Source organism: Lepisma saccharinum, chromosome 7 (assembly GCF_977018435.1).
Source record: "Lepisma saccharinum chromosome 7, izLepSacc3.1, whole genome shotgun sequence".
NCBI lineage: Eukaryota > Metazoa > Arthropoda > Insecta > Zygentoma > Lepismatidae > Lepisma > Lepisma saccharinum.
This window is the reverse complement of record NC_139235.1, coordinates 40,494,480-40,521,791: the sequence shown is the minus strand read 5'-3', so window position 1 is coordinate 40,521,791 and position 27,312 is coordinate 40,494,480. Positions and strand designations below refer to the sequence as shown.

General features: G+C 37.3%; 1 protein-coding gene across 2 annotated transcripts in view; it reads right to left on the bottom strand.

Annotated features, from left to right (window-relative positions):
* Nucleotides 1-27,312, bottom strand: part of LOC145989821 (endoribonuclease Dcr-1-like) — a 145,353-nt gene that overhangs the window by 110,593 nt on the left and 7,448 nt on the right. For both annotated transcript variants that reach the window (XM_083125190.1, XM_083125191.1), the window contains exons 4-8: nucleotides 26,158-26,335; nucleotides 19,627-19,752; nucleotides 10,609-10,778; nucleotides 9,083-9,318; nucleotides 8,093-8,219 (exon numbers count right to left, since the gene is read on the bottom strand). In XM_083125190.1, coding sequence (XP_082981316.1) covers nucleotides 8,093-8,219; nucleotides 9,083-9,318; nucleotides 10,609-10,778; nucleotides 19,627-19,752; nucleotides 26,158-26,335 — 837 coding nt within the window. The remainder of the gene's footprint in view (nucleotides 1-8,092; nucleotides 8,220-9,082; nucleotides 9,319-10,608; nucleotides 10,779-19,626; nucleotides 19,753-26,157; nucleotides 26,336-27,312) is intronic.

The following is a 27,312-nucleotide window of genomic DNA, read 5'->3' as shown; positions in this document are numbered from 1 at the left end:
TGGAACTTATCAGAAATTGTTTGTTTTTATTCCAGAAATGCAAAAAAAAATCACTTAAGTTGAAAATGACGTGTAGAATTAGAGATTTTCAGAGCTTCGGGAAATTTCGAACGTTTCCTGTCCTGAAAATTTGTCTGGAAATGGTGATCTTTTGCCGTCCCGAATGTTGAGATTAAAAAAAAATCACGTCCCAATCCCATCCCGACCAAAAAAATTATATCCCGCATACCCCTAAAAAAAAGTAAAGCCCGACAATTTTTATTTTACAAAAATTCCATTTACTGTTAAAATTAAATGAGAGGACAACCATTGACTTATTTTTAATTGCCTGGATGACAGATCTGGGAGGGTACCTCCTCTCATGTGTCCCCCTGGCTGTGACATAAACTCTTCTTCCTTTAGGATTTCTATTATTTTTCCCATCACATATTCAGTGCTAACTTTGAGATTCTGTTTGCCAAAGTGTATGGGGAAGGAGTTTATTTATTCTTCCAGCCTTCTCCTGGACTAGGATAACACTATTTCCGAAAGATTTCTTTTTGCATCATTCTCAGGAATTGCAACAGCCCTATTTCTCTCTTGCTTATTCTCATTTCGTTTTTTCCTTTTCGTTATTTAGTGCTGCTTTTTTCCATTTTTGGCTACTCGCGATGATGAAGAGAGACTCAAAAAGAACACTCATGCTCAGGCCAAATTCGAACCTGGGACCCTTGCATTCTAACGAATTGTGATAATTACTTCATCACGAACGTCAAAAATGAGTTTCTTTTTCAAATAAATTTCAGGAATATTTCACATTTACATTACTTTGATTGTAGACGTGGAAATTCCAGTTAATTAATATTTACGCTGCAATATTTCCGTTAGCCCTTTTCTTTGAATCTGACAGACACAAAATTACCTGCATATGGTTAAATTGATTGATAGTAAGGAACACTGATGCTTTCCGAATACTTACTTACTCAAACGAGTGTGCCACTTTTTGTGTACAGAAGTGTACCACAATAAACTCTCACTTCATAAATTTTCCTGATCTTAGTGTTTAGCGATGACGATTGGGGGGGGAAACAGTTGTTCCCACATTTGCCACTTTTAGGAGGGTGGTAGTTATAAACCTCTGAACAAAACATCAAAAGGAGAGGGGGCAAATGGCATGAACTCTTATCCCTAATTTTCATTTTATTACTTCATTGCTCTTTAAGTATTCCCATGTTATAATTGACATTTTGTAATATTATTATTGCTATTTTTAATGAATGTATGCTTAAAAGTAGGTTTATGTGATCGTGAAGCTGGACTTTAACTCAAACGAGTGTGCCACTTTCTGTGAACAGAAGTGTACATTACAGTATTTTTTTTTCTATTTTTGAGATTCTACAAAACCAACATCACAATAACGTACATTGTAAATTTATTTTATTACAACATACGAGGGGAGAGTGAAAAGTTTTGAGCCTCACATGGAAGGAGCGATGATGCTAGGTAGTTAAAATTTTGGAGGATGTAAGGTTCGAGTTCTAGGAAACTCTGAGCGAACTTTTATAAAATTCACATGTTTTCTTCTATTCTTTTGTCAGGTTGAAAATGAATGAAGTGTCAGAGAAGAGACTGGCCAACAGGGCCGTGATTCGGTACCTCTGTCGGAAAGGCCTCATTGCACAGGCTGCTTTGGTCGAGCGTGGCTTCACCGCACTTCCCCATCCACCTTATTCCCCCGACTTGACCCATCAGATTTCCTTTATTCCCTGCTATGAACAATTCACTTCGAGGATGTCACTTCCACACAGGACGAAGGCAGTCATAGTCATTCAGTGGTGAGGATCTGGACAAATCATTCTAGCAGATGAATGTAAACAAACGGCAACACAGAATGTATAAGTGCATTGATGGTGGAGGGAAAGGGGGGGGGGGGGTGATTATAGAGATTATGTGATCATGTAGAAAAACCATAATGAGAAACTGTAGCACAAAAACCCCTTCCCTGTAAGGGTCAAAACTGTTCACTGTCCCCTCGTACATTGATTACACAGGGGAACAAATTTTTCTCATTTTCTGTTGCATTTGATTTTCAACTTATTCTATGTACTTTATCACCACTGATTTCAAATATGACACTGGTTTTTGCGTAAATATACTACAGTTATCATGCAATTTGAAACTTTTAGTTTTGATAAAAAGTACACCCATTGATATTTACACTGGGGATAGGTGGACAACAGTCCACTTTATGTGTAGGAAGACTAATCGAGACTGGACCTGCATTTTAAAGTGAGATCCAACCACTGTGTGCCTCCACTGGGTATCGAACCCAGGACTCCTTGGTTACAAGGTGACGACGTTCCCACTACATCATCGGTGAGGCACTGAAACATATATTTTTCTGTTTTTCATATCAGATCATGGCTTCTTCACTTAAAAATGAGATAGCAGTTGAGTTACTAGCCTCCAGGCCGCAAGAAAAAAAATATGCTGCATTGATAAGCAAAAGTGCCATGGTGAAATTGCAATTATACGTTTTGCGATAGTACATTTTTCTCGTTAGTACGTTTATTTCTGGCGGTCCCTGCCAATTCCCACAAGGCTACATGCTATTATATTTCAGTTATACGATTTTCAGATATACGATTTTTCCAGTTATATGTTCAACGAGTTTAGTCCCAACAAGGAAAATACTTCAGTTATACGTTTTTAATTCTGCTTGCTGGAAAGAATGCTGCTCTTGGAGTTCAAGATTTCCGTGATGATAACATCTGCCACCCGTTCCCATACAGATTTTCTTATCAGCTGAAAACCATGGGACCAAACTCTTGACTTGGAATTCTATTTTTGTCCCTTGCATCAGAGAGAAGTGGAGAGTCTATGCACCCTTGAACAAGATTGGGCTGTGCTAAATAATCCCAAAACCAAGAATACATAATCCTGCTTTTGTTCTTTGCATTGCCTTCCTCAAGTCGTATCTGCCTGAAGCAGATCGGAGAATGATATCTTTCAAGCTGTCAGACAAGTCACTGGCATCACACTTCCCAGCCTATCGTAAACCTTACAAACAAGCTGAAGAAAAGGAGGGGGGAGTTCAGCTGGGTCTTATTACCGTCATGTTTAAAGATAATACGGTTGTTGAAGACAGAGACGTTGCAGTACTTTTTATTATGCAAAACAAAATTGCAGATAAACGAACTATTGAACACTATGACTTATTTTTAACGTGTGAATGTTTATGAAGTAAAGCAGCAATCATACACTGTGCGCCCTTTTCTTTCTGCAAGCGCCATTTGAAATGAGTACTTTCCTCCCTTTTGTTACTGGGATAAATTGAAGATAAAAAGCTATAACTGCTCAACCACTGCATCTTTTATAAAAATTTAAATTCTAAATGTAAGAATGAACAAAAAGCAACACTTTAAGTAACTTACAACAATTAAGAGTCCAGGGGGAAAGCGGGGACAAAATCCCAAAGTTAGAATTTTTCCGTAATTTCACAAAATTTTTGAACGCCGTAATTTCAATCTTTTTTTCAAATTTGCAGTGGGAGCATTACATATGCTCACAGAGTGGTCTTTTGTTGCGTTTCCCTCAAAATTTGGTTCATCCAGCCTCCATAGGGCCGACGCTAGAAGCAAAATTCCGCAATTACACAAAATTTCCGAATGCCGTGATTTCAGTTTTATAATTATTTTTTTTTTCAAATTTGTGGCGGTAGCATTACATATGCTCATAGAATTAATGCAGTGATCACCCTGATGCTAAGCCCGACATATTGAAAAATGGCGGATAAATTCAAGTTTTCAATAAATAAGGAACTAAACACAGTCAAAAAAGTTTTGCATCATCCGAGAAGTGACGAAAATAGCATCCGCAAAACATGCCGAAGCAGACAAGAAATAATGAAGCAGAGCTCATTGTGCGAAGTAACACAGTCGACGTGCAATACCGATCACCACAGACGACTACCGGAGTTGGCAAGCGCATGAGTGTGTTCGAGTGTAGCACCACGGTAGTCGGTGAAGGTTAGTTAGGTGTTCCTTGTGTCCAGTTAGCGAAGGAGAGCGAGTGCAGCTGTGTGCAAGGCATGCCTAGGTGTACGATAGTGCAGTTTGATCGGGTCAGGACCATCACGCTACTGCAGACTGGCATGTTAGAATGGGCTGTAGCTAGGGCTATTGGAGTGGCGCAAAGCGATGTCTGTAGGACCTGGAAGTGGTATACAGACACAGGAACAGTAGCACATCGTCAACGGACAGGTCGTCCACGAGTCACAACACCAGCACAAGGCCGCTATGTATGACTCTCAGCTCGGCGACAGAATACCATGACGGCAAGGAAAATCACTCATGCCCTCCAGACAGCCTCTGGTGTGCGTGTGTCAAAATAAACTGTCCGTAACAGACTCCGAGAAAGTGGTTTACGTTCCAGAAGACCTCTCCGGTGCCAGTACCTGTTGCCACAACATCGGTGCGACCGTGTGCATTGGGCCCGTGCACATTGAAATTGTCACTGGGCTCATGTGCTCCTCACCGATGAATGTAGGCTATGTCTAAAGCCAGATACACGAAGAGGACAGGTGTGGCGAGGCCCTGCACTGCAGGAGCGGCTTCGTGGTGTCCAGGTGGTCCATCCACACCAAGGAAGAGGAATCATGTTGTGGGCAAAGATCATGCTCAGACGTCGAATGCCCCTAATTCCAATTAGAGGGACACAAACAGCTGTTTGTTATGTCAGGGACATTCTCCAGACGACTGTGGAACCATTTCATCAGGAAATTGGCGACTACTTTGTCTTGGTGGATGACAATGTCCGTCCACACCGCACACAGATGGTGCACGATTGGCGAATATCCGTCGCATGCTCTGGCTAGTGCAAAGTCCCGACATGAATTGCATCGAACATGCATGGGCAATGCTAAAAAATGCAATTGCAAACCGTCCTATGGCCCCCACCAATCTTCGTGAAGTTTTTCTTGTGGCACAGGACGAATGGGTCGCTTACCGCAAGATCACCTTGATCGTCTCATCCTCAGTATGCCACAGCGTGTTCAAGACCTTCTTGCAGCCAGGGGAGGACACACCAGGTGGTAGACAATGTTTCTGGTGGATCCGCTATGACAGTGTTCTTGTGACAGTTCTTTGTTTTTTCGACTCCCATCAAGAATTGTGCCATTTCCATTTTAAATACATTTCTGAGAAAATTGTACGTTTTTTGTTCCCTTCTCATTCAACATGTCTTGTTCTTAATTTTTTTCTTTTGTATTCCCACTGACATTGGCAATAAACCTTGTGCTTCATATATGTTTTGTTATTTTCCGTTCTGATGCAAAACTTTTTTGACTGTGTTTATTTGACAATAACTTGCTGTTTGATACATATCTTTCTTATAACACTAGTAACATCAAATACATACAACATGTTAAGTTTTCTGCAGATCATTGACACGGTAGGTAACGGCACCATATTCAAAGCACAGTGGATAATTTCAATATTTCGCATGAGAATGTCATTGACTTGTAATACAGGGTGTCCCACGAACGGCGCAACTGGGAATTAAGAGTGGTGTTACTTTGTAACCGAAACCTGTACATACATAAGTCATACACCAAATGTTAGCCCTGTCCAAGTAGATATTTTTAAACATAGAAACAACAAACGGGGTGCAGTGTTGTTCATGCAGTGTTGCCAAATGTAAGTGAAAGTGTAAATTTATTTTTCCACAAAGCATGGAAAATTGCATGTCAAACATTCGTACGGAAATTTGGACGTCAATTTCCACCTTGGGTAGGTGGACTATTTCGCCATCTATAGTTCAGAGAAGAAAACCGATCGTTTTCGCGTATAGCCAATCCTGAAATGCCTCGTAAAGGCGTACCGGTCCAAATGGGTGTTTTAAAAAAATTATGAGGTACAGTGGCAACACTGTTGATGTTTGAAGGCAACAAAAGGTGTGTTTAGTGATGGTCTATGACATGTGTCTTCTCTGGAAACACTGAAAACAAGAATGGAATTCATACAGGAAACACCTTGGCAAGGGACTTGTTGAAGACGAAGAAAAGCTGTACTACTGCGTTCATGTTTTTTTTTTTTTTTTTTTAGTCAGCAGCTTGCTTATTCCTGAATCAAGTTACAGAAAGGGGGAAGGATTATTGAATTGTAAGGGACACACGAGCATTTCGTATACAGACAGCTGCAGTAAAAAGAAGGCTGCTTCGTGAATACCCATGCACCGTGGTGTGCCCAAGGGGGGGGGGGATCATACTTCCCTCCCCTTTGGCCCAGTATTCCTTAAAAAAAGAACATTGTAGTCAGGAAAAGATGGGAAAATTAGGGCTGACTACTAACAAAAATTAAACTTAAACCCCTCCCTTTCAAAAGTCCTGGGCACGACACTGGCCCTGCACAGCAGTTGCAGATTAATTATCTCTTGTGAGAGGAGATTAGCAACTTTTTTCACTCATTCCTAAACTAATATCTGATAACCGGGATTGGCAAATTATTCTTACTTTCCTCCCGGTAAACAAGAAAGGAAAGTTTTCCAAGCAATTCCCCCCCCCACTCCTTCCCTCCCCTTCTACTAGGAATTATTACGTAGGTAAGGAAATTTGAATAGTGATTGAGCCATGTTCTCAATTGTCCGCACACGTTTTTGTGGGGGAAGGCACAACAAAAAAGACACCAGAGTCACGCTTTTAGAATGTGTTAAAATGCTAGAGGAAGCAGCATTTAATGACGATCGTTTTGGCAATAGTTCGCTTCTTCCCCACTCGTAAGGCAGGAGTTCAAGGTCGCGTGGTGAATGAATAGGCTGCTACAAAAGCAAGGGGGAGGGAGAGGTCGACTGGCATACGGGACAGGCTTCTGCCAAATTTTGTCATCGGCACGGTTTGGAAAATGTATAAAGCGGGGAAACGAGAGTTACAGTAAACGTAAGATCGAGATAAACGTCCTAATGTTCAGCATAGTTTTTTGGAGGGAATCGGCTGAATGGATCAAGCAGGAAAACCTTGCTTGTACTTCTTCCAACCCCCGGCACCTTCGAAGTCTATTTGTCATGAATTTGTGAATTTACAATAACGATTTAGAACAGATTGCTGCAATACAACAAACTTTGGTGTATATGTAGTACTCCTTTTCTTTCTTTGTGTACTTAATTTTACCATTTTAATTATATTTCAATAATACGTTTTTACCCTTCTGTCTCCCATAAAATGTATAACTGAGATTTCACTGTATTTCCGAAAGTGAGCAGATTTTTGTGGACTTTTTTTCAGAAGACAAGCACTCTGTTTACTGCCATGACATCCCAGGTGTTCTCACCCAATTAGGTCTTACCTAGTGCAGTACAAAGGATGGTGATCATTTCTTGACAGTTCTAAGCACTGCATCATGTGTGTTCTCTTGCAGAACGGGAATGTTAATGGATTAGTGCCAGTTGGTCATTCAGGGTATTTGCGAGAAGAACATACTGACATAAAAACACATATCAAATGGGACAAGAATATGATGGCAGACTACTGCTGTCTGGGAGATTGCCCTGAGCATTACACAAAGCAAGAGCTACAGCCACAAATTCTTGCCTGAATAGAAGCTATTTGAACTTTGCATGCCATCCATATCAAATGTCTTATATAGCATTCCGTCTATATGTAGACATATGTGTTGTTATTTTTTTTAAAAAAAAAAATAAAAAGCCTTAAATTCATACTTATATTTTACTATGTTGAATAAACGTTCAATACTCCAAAAAGTGCTGTTATCTTGCCGTATTTTCAAACTGTAATGCATATTATGATGCACTTACACGTGTTTGTGAATAAATTAAGTATATCTTCGCAAAGATGGTATCCAAATTTAAAATGTTGAATTGAATTTTGAAAAATGAATATCACGGTGAAAAATTAAAATTTTGAATTGCAAAAAAACTAGAGCTTATGGAGAAAAAACTAACCTCAGATTTGAAATCAGCACACCGAAATTAGGTTACAACAAGTGCTGATATCAATGCAACAAAAATTTTGTTCCCCAGTGTTATTCACATTTTCCTGACATATGTTCACCACTTAAAACATTTCTAGTTTTATACCCCAAAATGACATATGCCTTACCGTATTGTCAACATTACACTATAAACCATACATAGTAGGAGAAAGTGTCTTTCATATGGTGTCTTCACTTTCAACTTGTCGATGTGTATCAACAAAACCAGTGCTGCTCTATCTGCACACCATGGTCCTGGAAAAAAAATGGAAATACATAAAATTACAACGGCCATTGAAAAACAAACTACTACCATGACAATATTTGTTATTTATAACAATTGTCACAAATAGCACTACATCAATACCAATATAAATACTTCTGCAGATTCCTCATAATGTTGACCACAATATGAACATTGTTGCAACTTAAATTTGATTCATGCTTTTGAGAATAAGATGCAGTTGATAATAATTAAGACTCCTTTCCAAGCAAATGGTGGCCTATAGAACCTATACCAGTAAGTTTCGCAGAATAAAGTTAATAACTCGCTTACGTCTAATTCACCATAAATACATGGCTCTAGACATGTCTCTGTTTTGAACACACTCTTTTCTCACACCAAAATAAAAGCAGATCCCATGAAATAAAGAAATGCTAGTGGCATGTGTGAGTGCCAGCATCTAGTGATGAGTTATAAAGTCAGGGACATAACTTTTCAATCATCCCTCGCATTTTATTGAAAGTATTTGCGACTCTTGAAGTTCTGAGCAATAGAACAATTATAAAATATAACAGTCTATTATGGAGACAAGCAACTACTTGAAAGTTTGTTAATCAAAAGACACAAAAATAACAATATAATAAGACATTAGTATGCTAGCTGTTACATATGCATTAAAAACATGGACATAATAGCTGAATATCAGATTCCAAGGGAATGTTCTACCAGAGGAGTCGGAAAAGTGAACCACAGTTAAGGTGGATGAATGATAAAATGGCTCATCTAGAACATACAGGGATTAGTAACTGGGGAGAAAATGTAAGAAACAGAGAGCATTAGAGGCTGGTGGTGGAGGAGGCCAACCAATGGCTGCAGCCCTTGAAATTCAACTTACCCAGGGTTCGAAGAGTATCAAGAAAATCCCCAAATATTTTCTGTGGATCGCTTTTTGGATCTGGAATATTCTTGAGCTCCTCTTTGAAATCCTGTCCATATATTTCGATTGGATCGAAGCAATGATCCTCTAAGAAATCAATTGCTTTGTAAACATGTCCCTCAATGCGCTGCTCCAAGCTGCCCGGAGACGGGAGTCTGCACTGAATGAGAACTTCTTCTGGTTTAGAGCAATACCTGGAACACAGCAGTTGTACAGAAAATTAGCATCATGGAAGGAAGGAATTTTACACAGTGAACTGAAATAATTTAAAACACAAGTACTATGCAAAGCATAGTGAGCATTGCATTGGTTCATTAACAATCAGCCTAAAATCCTCTCTATTTACAATTCTACCTATCCTCTATCTTCATTTCGGGGCCTCCCTGATGGCACAGTGGTAGCATCGTTGCATTGTAATCAAAGGGTTCGGATCTCACTTTAACTGTAGGTATAGTCCCGATTAGCCTTACTGTGCATAAAGTGGACTTAAAACACTAACTCAATCAAACCTCTATCTTCATTTCAAACATCATTCTCAGTGTATCTGTTATGGTATACAAGAACTGGGGTATAGGTCATGGCAACAATATTTTTTTCTCAAGAGTTATACAGTGGTACCACAATATGATCATATGTCCTGGAGAACATGGCACCCGGGAAGCTGGAGGAAACTTTAGGGAATAGTGTCCTACTCTAGTATGTGCCACTTTTGTTTCTATAAAGTTTGTATGCATTCTGACTTGTAAACACATGTGGTATGATGTTTTCTTTAAGCATGTTTGCTCGCTTCTCTATCCTATACCTGGTACACCTGATCTACATTGTTCATACATTCCACAATACCATAAACTGACCATAACAATTTGTATATTTCTGATTTTTGTGTTGATCCCGCATTCTCGCGAAACAAATAGTTAACATGACTTATGCCCCTACCCTTGTATTTTTCTTTGGTGTTCTACATTGCATGTCTTTTGCTAGCCTATCCTACAATCTAATCATCATAATTGTTTGTTTTTATAGATCAAACCAAATTTTACCCATGCTGATATTAGCTTCAAAGCATAGTCATTTCAGTGTAAAATTTAAGATTTTATTCTCGTAACAAATAAAAAAAATTAATATCTCAGGAACTAAGAATGGTAGAGTTACACACAGTTCATCACAGAACAGTTATAATGTCATGGTCATACAAAGTTCATACATGTTAGTAAAAATAGAAGTGGAAAATTTAAAAAAAATACTTTTTTTCCTGAAAAAATACCTCCACTCCCAAGAAACAATGCTGGAACTTGAAGCTTAGAAACGGCAAGAAAAATAGGCTGCTATATGCCTCACTGTACTACAAAGTACTTACTATTATTTTCCGAGAGAAAAATATGAACTTAAAACAAAGTTTTTCAGTATTATGCAACCTATGTTGTTATTGGAGATTCACATGTAAAAAGATTTAAAATGTTCATTTTCTATTACACAATACATACCGCAACACAGATACTATATCACTTGCAGTCTCAGCTGTACTGTGTAATGTGATCTCCAGCCTTCGAATTTCACCTTCCAGACGACCAGGATCACAGCTGCTATTCAAAAGGGAAGCTGTAAGGCCCAACACTCTCGGTGGTCTTGCACAGTTCTTATACTCTTTCATGATCTACAAGAACAAAAAAAGGAATATTTTATTTTAAATTATATTCATACATTCATATGGATTATTTCTGTGGGTGTGCACCTACATGAAATTTTACAGATATAATGTTAGATTGTCTGTGTAACCACACCAATTTACTATTTAAAAACTAATCTGAAAAATAGGGGTTGTAAAACATACATGTGACTCTCAGGAGCAAAGAATGTAACAATGTAATAGAAGTAGCAGAACAATGGGAATTGATAAAAACACAGATCAAAGAAACCAGTACACAATGTAAGCTAATAAATCTGAATGCCTAATTTAAATTTACTGATGTAGGGTGACCAGTCTGGAACCATGATCAAATTCAAGTATAATTTCCAGTTTTCAAGCGGAACTTTCCAAAAATTCAAGGGTACCAGCAGATGTTTTCTCTACTTCAACCTTACAGCCTCTCAACCCCCTCCTCCAACACACACACACAGACATATTAACAATATGAAGGGTATGTGTGATCCCAATGGAATTCAATTCAATTAAACATCATATATACCGTATTTATGTGTGTATAATGCACGTGCATGTATAATGCGCACCCTGGTTTTTGATAGGGAAAAGTGACAAATAATTAATTATGTCTCATATATAATGCGTAGTACAATCCAGGTTCAAGAAATGGCTTTCTTATTTTAGGTCGTAAAACTGTTGCTATGTACCCTCTTGTGTAAACAATGGGTCAGCAACCCACACCACCGCCCCCCTCTCCCTCCTCTTATGATGGTATGGGTCATAATTACACTCCCTAGAGGAGATTTTTAAATTTTTTTAAGCATTCAGTGACAGAATTACTTACGTATTATTAATGTATTGATATTGTAAATCAATTATATCGTTTACCCATTGTACGTACACTTAATTAAGAGTACACGAGAGGTGTCACTAGCTCTCAGCATAACAGTCATAATTCTGAACTTTCTCACAAGATGTCACTCTATTGCTCTTGTAAAGGAAAGACATCGAATCGCATTGACCTCACAAATCGATCTAGAAACTGCATAACCACTAAATAAAAATGTACTTGACAATTAAATACGGTAATTTAGGTAATCTTGTCACTGATCCTTAATGCACCACTTTTACGGAATAAACTGTATTAACCATTAATGTTGTTCTGCACCTGTACGAGTTGCAGAAGTTGAATACGTGTGGGGAACGGAACTGGAAATGGAAGTGGATTAGCGGAACGGAAACTGAAACACAGTTGGGATGGAGGAACGTGGAGACTTGGTCGGAATGGATAGGACCACTTGACATTGTATGTCACATGATCGTGTGGAAAGAGAATGGATCTTCAAATGGAAATTTGCTTATAGCTGAGTGCTTATAGGAAGGATCTAGTTGAGCACCAACAGTCGAGAAACAAGATGTGAGTTGTTTCGGGTGCCAATTCAGCCCTTGTCAGATGTTAAAAGTGAGTTTTCTTTGGCTGACATTTCACGCCATTGCTTGTCCTTGCAATTGGCTCCATAAGTAGAAAACGCTTCTTACATAGGTGATATCTGGAAAATTTGGACGTTGAGGATCCTTGGATCATTTTCTCTGAAGTGCACAGTAGTACTACTGAAACAATGATATATGAGTAATATTTGCATGCAAGTGTGTGCTTCGTATAATTAACGTGGGTCGCTTAAAGTTTTCAAATCATGCCGTTGGCATAAAAGGGCTATGATGCCATTTGCAAGCTAGTTTGGATTAATACGCGAATAAGGTCCATTTCAAGACGAAGGTATCGTTTGTGTTCTTCGGAATTTTGCATTATGTACAAGCACCTATTCACATATGTTGAATAGCTTCAGGGAGGGAAAAGAATGTCCCTGTCACGTAACTTAGCTATAAATAAGTAAAATAAGAAAGGGAAAGGGTTTGTTGAATGTTCTCTAGTTGATCAACCAGGTAGTACTCATGACATTATAGAAAGGCCCATTAGTATCATACAATGGAAAATCAATCGGTCTGATGTACACTTTGGTTTGTTTTTCTTGATTTGCATTTCTTTATTAACATAAATAATCTTTGAGTAAGATTTTTATTGGTATTGAACCAAAAACTAAAGTCAAATTCAATGCTACATTTTAGCAGTAAGATGCTATTAAGTGGTATTGGGTATGGCATAAGGTAGCGCATAGTTGCTGAATTACGAGAATTTTCATGGTACGCTCGAGTGCATTGGTAATTGTAGCAAAACTGTTATGCTGAAATTTATTTTCTTTCTTTGGATGAAGAACTGTCAAAGTCACATGTTTCATATTGTACTGAAAGGGTAGTTTGATTTTGGGAATAAATCTGAGTTTGTTCATTCTGCCACTTTGAGATTTTACCCAATGCATGTTGACCTCATGAGAGGTTCATCACGGTGTATATTGTTGTATTAATCACAAACCTTTCTTCCAGCATGGGAGGAGTTCAATGCTTGTAGTGGTCGCATGTAACCATGTTGCATGACACTTTTGAATCATAGTCACATAAGATTTTGTTTCGGCATAAGGAGCAAAAAAGGGGCGTTTGTGCTTGCACTCCTTTGTTCGTATTTCATCATGAGATATGGATCATGGTCAATCCCTCTTTAGGTTATGTCTTGTGTGAAAGCATTTTGAGGGTGGTTCCACAATTTTCTAACTGAATTAATATCTGGTCCAAGAAGAGTACGATGGTTGGGAGTGTGTGAACTCACATAACAAAAGAAATATTACCAATGACATTTCATACAGGGTGAATGCGGGGGATGTGCAAGATGTCAGTAACTAACCACTAGTTCCTAACAAATGACTTTGTCTGAGTCACTGTACAGGGTATCCATGAGTGGATTAAATGCAATGAAAGAATAGTCCTTTTATTAGCTAAATATTCATACGAGGCTTGTTCAAATAGTAACATTTCTGAAATTTCGAAGGTTGGGATATCAGTAGATTTCGTTATTAAATATATTGTTTAGATTAATTGTACGGGATTTATGCAATTCCGTTGCCGCAGAACTTCAATCGTAGCTCCTATCACCGCAGGCGAGACACACAAAGGACCTTGTGTTTGTAAAATTTGAAATTGTTATTTAATGGGAGTAGTTTGGTATTCAGGTTTGGGGGTACCATTGGTTGTGAGTTGACCACACCATTGGCACACCGTTTCACTCTGTGTTTAGCATCCCAAAGCTTTCACTCTTTAACCACCTTATTTATTCTGTAATAGTAGAAAGCAAGATCAAAATTACGTTATGGATTTGCGGTGCTCAGGAAGTTATTGTCTATTATTTCTTGCCCAAAGAATACCACTGATAAGCATCCGTTGTGGTAGGAGGTGCATGCTCGAATTCTGACAGAATGGCACTGCTATTCTTGCTGTCAAAGAACATTACATTGCGAAGTGAAAAATCTTGGGAAATGGCCTCTAAACTTTTATACACGGTTTTGCTCAATCCTTCTGCAAAACAAAAGTTACCCGAAGTAGATTGGTCAAATAGTCTACGAGTTATAACATTTTTTGTCAAATAAGTGTACGATTTTAAAATTCGCGCCAAAGGCCTCGGCGGAACCGAGGTTACTTTCTGATGACCCCCTCGCCAGAGTAAAGGTTAATGTCACCACCTGGAATGGTATACTGCTGCCATATTCAGAAACTGCAGAATTTAAGCTTTACAATGATATGATAGGGTTCCATAAGCATGAAAACAATGTGTCACAAAATCATGGAATGACCTTGTACGGTTTCATGTAGGCTGTCTGAATTATTCCGTGCATAATATGCACCACAGTTTTTTGGGGCAAAAATTTTGGAAAAAAGTGCACATTATACATTAGTAAATATGGTATTTCAAATATTTAATTTAATCTGCCATTTCACATACTCAGAATCGAAATGATCTACAAACACAAATGTTTCGGGATATACTAATCTACAAAAAATTGTTGATTGTACTCAAATTTACCTCAACAACTTCAAGATGATATCTTGCAATAAATACGGAGAAACTAGTACTCACTTTATCCGCAAAACTGTCTTTTCTTCTTTGTTCTATTAATTTCAGTGGCCAATGCCACCATCCTCGTTGGAACTTGTTGTACTGTTGCTAGTTTCTCCGTATTTATCTACTAATGAGTCTCTTGAATTATCTTGCAATAATGTTACATCTGTCACATAGTGTGTTCTACAAAGGACACTAACAAAGTAAACAGATTGAGAGAATTCTGATTTATTTTCCAGGCAGATATATTTTTCTTCATCGATTAAAATAAAAGCTAAACTGAGAAAAACTTGCCTCAGGGAATTTATAAATATTTACAAATTAAATGGGATTTGGATTAGTAAAAGTTGCTGTTTTTTCATGTCTGAAGAGAAAAATTGCTCCAGAATTCAAGAATAATCAGGGTTGCTACGATTGATTTTGATTATGAAATTCCCTGACATTTCCAGGTTTTCCAGTCCAAAAATGACTTTTTTCCCAGAAATGTTTATCATCATGATTTTTTTGCTTTTGAAACTTGCATTTTTCAATTAAATATATAATTCGTTAATTTTTATGAATATTCACTTTCACAACTTTTTTTTAGCAAATTTCATTCCACACACACAAGAAACGTGAAAATTTGAAGGGTAAAATGTAAAATTACAATTGGCATCAAATGTATTGGGTGCTACAATCACGTGCATCTAGCCTTCAGGCTAAGGTAACAAAGGTGCATTATTTCATAACAGATCTCCACAATATAAAAACAACAGAAAAAGTTCATAAACCATAGACAATTTTTGAATTTCCGGTAGAAAATGCTGCTTTTTTGCTTCCATTTATAAGTTCACAGCATTTAGAGAAATTTTTGTTGCATATAGGAATTCTATAGGAAATACCAACAAGACAAAGATCTATAAAATAATAGACTATAAACTCACCTTCACCAACATTTCCAATAATTATTATCATATTGTTAATGTACATTAGTTATCAATCAGATATCTGGACTGGAAGTTTTACTTTGATATTCCTTCTAATATCTAGTATTATAAAAGTGAAAATTTATTACAGAAATTCGAAGGAACCATAATTTTGCACAAGACAGAGAATCATAAGAATGAAAGAAACAAGTTTTTTTAACCGAATTATCTTTTGGGAGTGGAATCACAAGAACCAAATCCAGAAGTGGAAGTGAACTTCTTGTTCATTTTGCAACCGTTTCTCTTGCAGTCACCAAAATGCATGTAAATTCCAGAGGATCTGCAAAATTCCCTGACAAGCCAAATTCCCTGACATTTTCCCATTTCCAGAATTCAAGGAATTCCCAGTGGGTAGCCACACTGTGATGTTTCATTAATTACTTTTATTTGATGATCAAAGTCTATTCAAATTAAATAGATCCCACATTCAATCTAAAATTCTTGTCAAGTGCCTCAGTTATCATACTCAAGTTAATGAACCAGGAAAATAGACATAGTGAAGTAATCAACAGTGAGATAAATTTGATAATTCCATCCTGCAAATGAGGATCTTCATCAGGAAAAGTAAAAACATGTTAAAGGTGAGGAGGATGGTGGACACACAGTAGTACGAAAAAGGAAATTGCAAATTAAATTATGTATGGTGCCATTTATTTGAGCAATTTAGAAGCTGTGTGCATCATGTTTGTCCTTGGGTGGAGCATAGTCCAAGCTGCAGGAGTCTTGAATGGATCGTAACTGTTTAGGATATTAACCCTTAGACGACCAAGCGTGTTTTCCCGGTAAACACATGAACGACAGAGGAGTTCTCTGCAGGAATTTTAAATTTCCACATGCTTTTATATAAAATGTTATATCTCTGGAACTAAGAAAGCTGGAGTTACAAATTATACCTCTCTTTGTTCAGTACAGATGTGGCTATAAGCCTATGACATAGAAAACAAATTTTCCGTTATCGGGTAGAAGAAGAAGAAAGAACAAAAACTTGCTTTTTATTTTTTACGAAATTTGAAAATCGGCAGGCCCCACGCGCCGATGCTGTGACGTAAATGTGCAAAATTGTACCAGCACATTGCCTGATATGTTTTGCACTATCGTTAGAGGCACGCAAATTTTGTTTTTAACGAAAACACGAAATAACATGCTGTAATGTTCATTTTTCATGTTTCTGAAAGGTCTGAGGTGCATTTTTTCTACCCTGTTCTGTCACGAAATAATGTGAAATGAACTGCAAAATGTGAAATTGACTCAAACACGAAATTTACTGTTTATATACTGACGAGACACTTTCTGAAGTCTGAAGTATCCTGTGAGTTATGCAATTCACGGAAAATTTATTAATTCTGCTGTAAATATTTGAGAAGCAAAAATGGACCCCTTTACACAGGAATAAACTTAATACTCTCGTAACCACATAAATGTGCTATTAGAAGAGATAAGTTTATTTTGTGTAATAAGTGCATTTTTTAAATCAAATTTAGGATTATATTCACAATTTTAAAACCAAAATGTCATTTTATATAGCACTTTTGATGTGATTACTCACCGCTATAACACCAAAATTTTATTTTATTTACAGCTTTGAACCTAAAATCGACTGTTTTTGTACCGAAATTTTGCTTTTTTATTTACCAAAAATATGTATCTCTAACTATCGTACAAAAAATCACACACATATTCAAGATACTTTCAGGGGAAAAAAATATTTCCCAATGTGAAGCACCAGTTCTTTTTTGAGTGGGAAATTTGAAAATCAGCGCACGTACATAATTTTTTTTTTTAACTCTGAAACTAAGAACACTGGAGTTACAAATTATACCTCGTTTTGTTCAGTACAGATGTGGCTATAAGCTTAACATACAATCCAAAGAAAAACTTGTTTTTTTTTACGAAATTTGAAAATCGGTGGGCCCCACATGGCGATGCCATGACATAAATGTGCAAAATTATTATTTTAGTGCATTCCTTCCCTTGGTAAAAGTGCCATTACAAATCCCAGAACTGAGAAAATAACAATAATAATTTTTTTAAAAAAAATGGAACAACATTTATGGAGGGCTGCCCCCTCCCCAATATAACCCAAATGAAATTAAACCTTACTGGTTGTTTATCACATACCTCAAGACTTATGCAGAACTAAAAACATGTATATCCGAACAAAAACACAGTCACAGTATGTCCCAAAAGTCAGATACTACATGCAAAAGCATCTTGTACCCTATAGGGGACGACGAACGGTTGTTGGCGTAAATACCTGCTGTCCCCCAAAGGGGGCACGCAAATGGTCGTCTAAAGGTTAACCCATCTATCGTTTATCTCTTTTTGCATCCACTTTGTTCAGTCTGTCATTTGTCGTATTTTGTTGCCATGCCAGCCTTTCGCATGCACACAATGTGTGATTCAATAGATAATGTTTACCACAGTTTAGCATGTGCAATGTCATTCTCGAGAATTAATTTTGCTTTACACACTTTTCTGTAGCACTCATCCTGAATTTTGTATAAAGTTAGGAAAACATTTTTTGTATATACATTGTTATCACAGTCAACAAATTTTCCTTTATTTCATTTTGTTAAGAGTGAGCTGATACAGATCCTGGTCAATACTTTTGCAGAGCCTGCAAAAATACCATGCAGCACTTTCACGGAGCCTATACATTCAGGAAATGAGGCAAAATGCATAATTTCCATTAATTCAGCAACATAATTGTGGAAAGGAGTGAATTTTGCAATTATGTAATTATCTCATGTGAAATTATGAACATTTTAAAGCAAATCTATGGTAAATTGATATGGCATAATTCCAATAGAAAACATGTATCTTAAAATATATACATATCCAAACAACTTTGAATTGTTACAATTTCCAAAAAATCTAGTTGATTCTGTATCCTAAAAGATAAAACTGAAGAACGAGAAGAACATAAATATTCCAGGATCCCTTACAGGAAGATGTCAATCAGGAAATATGGAAAGGTTTGACAATCTGTAAGAATATCAACAGTTGTATTGGTTCAGCTCTAATCAATAACATTTGTCAAACATCCTCAGTATGATGATAAATCAGACTTTGGATACTATTTGCTTCTCTCATCTTGTTCAATTTTCAATATTTTGGCTCCTCTTAATCAGATTGCTTTCTTTAATGGAATGTTCTCATTCCTGTGGGAAATCTCATTTGTTTCATGCATTAAAGATCTTCTTTAAACTTTTTTTATGTGGCACACAGACCATTTATCACAGTTACAACCTCAATTATTAAAACAAAACAAAAAAACAGACAGCTCAAAGTGTCCTGGTTTATTCCAATCTTTTATGTTCTGTAAAATATGTTGTTTTTTTTGTTCCACACCATGTTTTGGGTTCTGGCTTTCGGACACGTGCAGGTTCGAATCTCCAGGAGGAAGTGTTATCAAGTTCTCTTTGAGAATGAGTAGTAACCCAGTAACAGAAACCTACAACAACGACTGGGGGTTCTTCGTGCTGACCACACCTGACCACGTAACTGATTGGATGATCTCCCACCTCGGGTGAATAAGTGAGTAGTATTGGGTGGGAGTGATACCAGCAGTAGGTAGGTAGGCCCAAGCCCTCAATGGGCCCTTGCACCATGGGTTATTATAAAATATGTTTTTAATGTCGGAAACGATTTATGTACTGGTTCAAGACAAACCTTCCCATGTTTCCTGATTGACGTCTTCCTGTAAGGAATATTTATGTTCTTCTCATTCTTCAGCTTTATCTTTTAAGATACAGAACCAACTAGATAATTGGAAAATTTGTCAAATGAACAATATACAGTTGCGTATCAGACAACAATCATTACTTAATTACTAATCTTGATTAATTATTGATCTGTTACATCAAAACTTCCCAAAAAAAGTTCTCACCTGACACATAGGATGCTGTCGTACAGCCCTATGACACTCATCAAAAACAATCAAATTGATGTCTGACATGTGAATATACCCATCATACAGAATCTGCAGGCAGATGTGGCTTATCATGACAAGAACCTGAAAAAAATAAAATTTTTCAGGATGCAAACAAATTAGGATAAAAAATTGCTCCAAATATGAAATTACTCATACTGGAAAGTACATAGCCTTACATGCTTTAAAATCAAGCATTCATGCCTGGTTTTACTGTATTTTTAGAGTTTTGGTTTTGTTCCTGTTTCCAGATTTTAATACACGTAAGACTATGTAGGATAAAATGCAAGTTGATGCACATATACATATATCAATGACAGTTGGTGACCCTGTCCAAATGCAGGTGCGTACGCACAAGAATCTCCAATGCAAGGATCACAATCATGCTGTCATGCAATGCTGGCTGATGCAGACACAAATCATGACAGTGTGGGAGTTCATCTGAACGGGTTCCGAGAATCACCATCAATCCATGCCACAGGAGAACAGCAGAAAGAGTTGGGTCAGACAATGGAGAGTCAGAGGTCTCCAATTTGGAGGATGCATATTCTCCAGTAAGAGGTTCTTGCACCCAATTGTTTGCACTGACAATGCTAGATAGTGTACAGAAGTAAGAGCTCTTCGCTTGCCATAATGTCACAATTGAATAATGCTCGACCAGGCAAAAAGAGCAGCATACACTCGAAGCCAGGTAGTACCATGCGTAACAGTCATTTGTCTGTGGTAGTGGGCCCTCAAATAAGAATAGTGAAGTGAAAACTACAGTGAAATTGAAACTTAAGTGAACATAGTCAGCAACTCCATGTTAAAATATAGTTTAGTCTATCTTACCAATAAAGTCATATATGAAAATGAAATATCTGATTGTGGGTTGAAAGTACCTAGGCTTGTGGGTTGGAGACTTAATAGTGGCAACACTACTGTATATACGTCATTAAACAAAACCAGTGCTTCTCACTTATACCGCACATTAGTTTGATACCTAACCTACCTCCCAGTAAATGGACTCCTCCTTCCAACACTAGGTGCATGCCCAGTGATGAGAGGAATGGAGTATCGTTGGAGTTGTCAGTCTAAAGTTGTGTAGTCACAACAATGTTTCCAAAGCAGGAAAAGCAGAGTTGGAAAAGGATGGAATGTGTGCATGGCAACACAGTAACAGCATCATCAAGGTTTCGTGAGGTGTGCGGGAACCTGCATTGCCTGTGACCTGCGTTACAAAAGAGGCGGCGACACTTTCTGCTGAATCCTCCCATCATTTTCCAGGACAATGCTCGGGTGCTACCCATGGCTGATTTGTTAGCTCGAAGGGGCTGACAAGTGCTCTACCATCCCCCATACTTCCCGGACTTTGATTTGATCCCTCAGATGAAGGGCATTCACTTCTCAACTGTTCCAGAGATTCTTCAGGCAATAGACCGGTCCATTCGAACAATCATCAGAACATGCACTGGAACGGGTTGTACACAACGCTGATGAACTACATCAAAGGGTTGTAAAAGTTTCATAGAGGTATCTCTTTTATATCATTTGTAAATAAATAGTTGCCACTATTAAATCTCCAACCCACGTACATATTTTTCTATGATTATAGCCATATTAAATTGATGATCGATTGTATGTTATTAATGTATCTTATTACTTCAAAGAATGCTATTATCCTTTCCAGAGTAGACAATGCACTTTTGATACAAATTTTGATTTAAGCAAATCTGTCACATTACCATCTATAGATATTCACTCTCATATATATCCTATTTAGGTCTTACATAGTAACATACAGACTTATTATTAAGAACTACAATTGATTAAAGCAGTTTCCTTCCATGTAAGAGTTTTAGGTTGATTGATTGATTTGGTGTTTTAAGTCCACTTTATGCACAGTAAGGCTAATCGGGACTGGACCTACAGTTTAAAGTGGGATCTGAACCACCATGTGCCTCCACTGAGTATAGACTACGGGACCTACTGATTACAAGGCTACCACTGTGCCATCGGGGAGCCCCACGTTTTAGGTTGAGAGTGCTGCTTGTTAGGCTCTGTAATAAGGAACTAACTCCCATGTGGAGATAACACTTGCCAATCATTCCACCATGATAGCGATAAAAGTGAACAAAAAAAGTGGTCCCACACAGGACTGTATTCTTTGGTGTCCTGATACTTCTTAGTGCAGTGCATGCTATACCGCCTGAATGGAACGTGATCGGATGAACATTGCCACTGTTGTGATTTGTGTCTGAACCAGCCAGCTTGATTGTGATTCTTGCAGCTGCTTATGCATGGGAAATTTCTGCTCCTGCTTTCATACAAGGTTACCAACTGACACTAGTAGATACAGTATGTGTCATCCTGTAATTTCATGGCTTCTGGCAACAATGAATATGTTATCATACACAAGACGTGAAAAGTGCTTCCTTATCAAATAACTTACATCAAAAAGTATGATTCGGCACATTTCTGAGAATAATCACGCTACACAAGCTCAGGAATTATACATTTGAACCTTAGACAAGGCATGTCTGACATTTTATATGTTCCCAATTTCACTAAATCATCATTCATCCTCATCACTGCAATTAACCTAAAGGGTTCTACACAAAATAAGAAATCAAATTACAATCATGACGATAACGAAAGAATAAAAAGGTGCACAAAAAGTCATTCTCCATGTTAAGCGAGAAAGTTAATTCGTTTTATTTCATTTTTGTGATAAGTTGAGAAACATTGAATGTTTTGGGAAGTATGCATTTGATGTACCCAACATATACATAGAATGCAAGAAACTGAAGTTGGTGTTACACGTTTCTTGGATCTACCATCAATTAATCAAGAAGAAAATTGAACGCTCATAATGATGCAAAATATTTTCACCAAAAGTACACTAAGCATTATTTCAAGAGACATGTAGACAGTTTCTATTTCAGTTTTATAAAAATTAAGATACAATTTACAGATCAATAATATGACAGGGCAAAATAACAATGGATGAAACAAAAATGTGAAGAAATTGAAGAACTGGAAAAAAGAGGAAGGTATGACTTGATGTATCGTGAAGTAAACTGCTTGGGCTTCCAAAAGAAGAAATGGAAAACAATGTGGATGATAGAAGACGAGGAAGGATGTGAAATCACAGACAAAAAAGGAATATCAAATGTGTGGGGAAAGTACGTTGAAGAGCTCTACCAGAAAGAGAATCGCCCAGATAGTCTGAATGTAGAAAATGAAGACGACGTGCCTGATGATGAGAAAGGATACTATATCCTGAATGAAGAATTTGAGCAAGCACTCAAAGAATGGGAAAGCAACGGGCACTGATGAAATTCCTGTTGAACTTATCAAATGCCTGGGAGATGGAAAAAGAGAAATACCGGTACTACACTTATGCAATGAAATCTATGAGAAAGGGGATTGGCCACAAGATTTCACGGAGACTGTTTAGGTACCTCTGCAGAAGAAAAGTAATGCCAGAAAATGTTCTGAGTACAGGACAATCAGCTTGATATCTCACTCGGCAAAAATTCTTCTAAGAATTCTGAACAGACGCCTATACTCGAAGGTCAGTGGCGAGTTAGAGGAAGAACAGTTTGGTTTCAGGAAAGGAAGAGGCACAAGGGATGCAATTGGTTTACTGAGGACCATTGGAGAAAGATATTTAGAGAAAGGCAAGGAGGTGTTTGTAGTATTTGTAGACCTGGAGAAAGCCTTTGATAGAGTGAATTGGGTTAAACTTTCAGAAATTCTGAAGAAAATTTGGGTAGATTGGAAAGAGAGGAGACTTCTAAGCAACTTATACATGAATCAACGAGTTAAAGTGAGAACAGGAGACGAAATGACAGAAGGCTGTGTAATTGGAAGAGGAGTACGACAAGGATGCTGCCTATCGCCTACTTTGTTTAATATCTATTTAGATATAGTGAAAAATTGTTTCCAGGGAACAGGAGGTGTCAAATTGGGAGGAAGAAGAATAAACTGCATAAGATTTGCTGATGACATGGCATTATTCGCTGAGGATGAAATAACCATAAATAGTATGTTAGAAGAGTTAAACAGCAGCTGTGAGCAGTATGGGATGAAGATTAATGTAAAGAAGACAAAGGCAATGGTTATTGGACGGAAACCAAGGAATATTAATGTGAGAGCAAACAGTGAAAGAATCCAGCAAGTGGATAGCTTCAAGTACCTCGGATGCACTATAAGCAATGACATAAGCTGCAAACAAGAAGTGAAAATGAGAATCGCAATAGCAAAAGAAGCTTTCAATAGAAGAAAAAATGTTTTTTGTGGACCCATGGACATAGGTCTAAGGGAAGAGATTAGTGAAATGTTTTGTGTGGAGTGTAGCACTATATGGTGCAGAAACCTGGACGTTAGAGAAACGACTCGAAGCTTTTGAAATGTGGACATGGCGACAAATGGAGCGTGTAAAATGGACGGACAAGGTGGGTAGAAACGAAGCTGCACTGAAAAGAGTTGGTGAAAAAAGATCTATACTGGAGACCATCAAGAAGAGGAAAAGAAACTGGTTAGGACACTGTCTAAGAAGGAACTGCCTGCTAAGAGATGCCTTGGAGGGAATGGTTGAAGGAAGAAAAGTCCATGGAAGAAAGAGATATCAGCTTATGGATGATATTAAATTAACTGGGTTGTATGCTATTACGAAGCGTAAGGCGGATAATAGGGAAAGCTGGAGATTGCAGTGAAAAACCTGCCAATTAGGCAGAAAACAATGAATGAATGAATGAATATATGTAATTTATTTTATGGTTGGTTGTTGAATCAAATTTGTCATTGTGTACTGTAGGAAAACAAAAACACCCAAAACAAAAAAAAACCCTCCCTCTCCCCCTCTGTTTCTTAGGCTTTCCACTTTTTAACATTATAGAATAGCCAACATTGGTCCAAAAGGTAGAAAGCTTAAAAATATACAATATGAAGATGGAAGAATGCCAGCTCAAATACATATCAAGTCTGGGTAATATTTTTTTTTCCTGGAAAAGACCTAAAACAGTCAAAGCACCTCCCCTACTTGTTCCTACAGCTAGAAAGGGGAATTACCTTGGAGTTGGTTGGGTTTACGCATTGCTTCACTTTTATATTTCCCCCCTTGTGCACTCTGAACTTTATGTACAAAATTGAATTCTCCACCAACCATCCCTGCTCCTTCAACGTTGTTGTCCTCACAATAGGTAGCATTGAAGGGAAGTTATTTCTTCGCATCTCCTCAAAATTCTAAGTACGATAATGTCCAACTTTCCATAAATTTGTGTGGAATTGTACTGTATTCTTCTTAACTCTTTATGTAGCCTATACATCTCATTCCTTCCATAACATTTAGAGTTTGTTGAACATATTATTACAATGGTGCATTTTACTCACTATCAATTCAAATAAAAATACATAAATAACTTACGTGAGTGAGTAGGAATGTTTCAGAACAATGTTTCGGAAGTCTGTACTACTTCCTTCATCAGGTAATAAAATAAAAAACCTAAGGTGCCAAACATGGTATGGCGTTGTTAAATCGTAAGTTGAGGATAGAAAAGGTAAAAAACTTACGGTGACAGCATAAAAACTCCGATGGAAATCTTCGCTGGTTAAAAATTCCCTAAGTTAAGAGGGGAACGCGGGAGAGGAAATTTCACCTTCCACGCAGGATAGGAGCGCTCACAGTCCATATGTTCCACCCAACACTCACGGAAGTCATTAGGGGACTGTAATAGGTCTTCAACTTTTATTTGTTTTAGTTGTGGTTTTTGTTTTTAACTTAGGAAATTTTTAACCAGCAAAGACTTCCATCGGAGATTTTATGCTGTCACCGTAAGTTTTTTACCTTTTCCATCCTCAACTTACGATTTAACAACGTGGTACCATGTTTGGCACCTAAAGTTTTTTTTATTTTATTACCAGATGAAGAAGTAGTTCACTTCCGAAAAGTTCCGAAACATTCCTACTCACTCACGTAAATTATTTATATATTTTTATTTGAGTGTTTGTTGTTGTAAGTATTACACTATTTGATTTGATTTCATTATAATTGGATATGACTTTCTCCCAATATCATGCTTACATTTCTTCACCAGAGAATAAAAATAAATAGCATCCTGTGCCTTAATGCTTTGTTTGATAACCCATTTCTGGCTTGCATGCCTTTATTTAGAACCATACCCAATTAAGGATCCTTGAATGTTAACCTTGAATACAACGAGACATATGAAATGTGCTCTGATGTAATTTCTTTCAGTCAAGTTGGAGAATTTATTGTTCCAAGATCCATTGATTGTGTATGTACAGCTTTAGGCATTTTTGTAATAATAAATGGGTTTCCTAAAAAGTATCTAACTATAAATTTAATGCACTTCTTGACCATTACTAATATAGGCACCCGGTATGTGAAGACTTTATGAAATTAAAAATTCTAGGTGATAATGATACTTTAAATATTCTCTTCAGCAAATACTACCTTCCAAATATACTGTCAAAGTCATTTACCTGATTATTTTGCAATTCCTCTTTCCACTCATCCTCAGTCCACAGATCGATTGTACTACTGGATGCATACTCTCCCACTGAAAGATCTGTTAAATGCCTTATATAGGAAGCTTGCTGAGTAACCAAAGAAACAGTATCCACTATATACAAGGTTCTTTTCCCTCCTTTGTTAAATGGCCTGGAAAAAAAAGATGCATGCTAGATATACTTCCAAATGTTTCACCACAGAGAGAGGCAATATTATACAACCGTCTCAGTAATTGATTTATTTACCTAATTAATTTAGTTGATGGCTTTGGTGTTTGTGTTATTAGGATTACTTTGAAACCAATCAACTGATTATTCACTTGGGCTGAGAGGAAACTGATGTACCTGTAGCGGCTGATACCACTGGAATCATTAGTGGAAATTATTGGTTCAAATTGTTTGTGAATTTTTGTTTAAGTCCACTTTATGCACAGAAAGGCTAATCAAGACTGGACCTACAGTTTAACGTGGGATCCAACCCACTATATTTGTTCGAATCACACACACCTGCCATACTTTTCTGGAGTTCAGGTATCTTGCAGCTCCACCCAAATACTACATGTGTGATACTTTCACAGTCTAATCATCCTGTAAATTATGCAAAATGAACAGTTCTCTTCTCGCACAAATATATAATAATTCCGTGTGTGTGTGTGTGTTTTGCTGACACAGTCACCATCCAGGGAAGGCTGTTAATGGTGAGTGAGTCACCAAAATCAATAAGTGAATGAAGTAATTTTTCAGGAAAGGCCCACAGATTTAATATAAATTTGTGTAAGAAGTGAATTCAGCCAAACTTGTGCTATAAATTTAAATGATGCACCAATTACCTCTTACGTACTTCTTTGAATATTTTAAATTAAAACTCTGGTAGCGTGATGTGGTGTAGTTGCAATGGGCATACTTAAATATTAATATTTATAAATATTTTGAACATAGCTTTAATATTTGCAATGTTAATCATCAATGGGTATCAGTATGTTTATTGGCTAAGTCCAATTCACTTATTTTATTTTTTAAGTCAGTTATTTGGTTTGAGTTGGTGTTTTAAGTCAACTTTATGCACAGTAAGGCTAATTGGGACTGGACCTACAGTTTAAAGTGGGATCCAAACCACTATATGCCTCC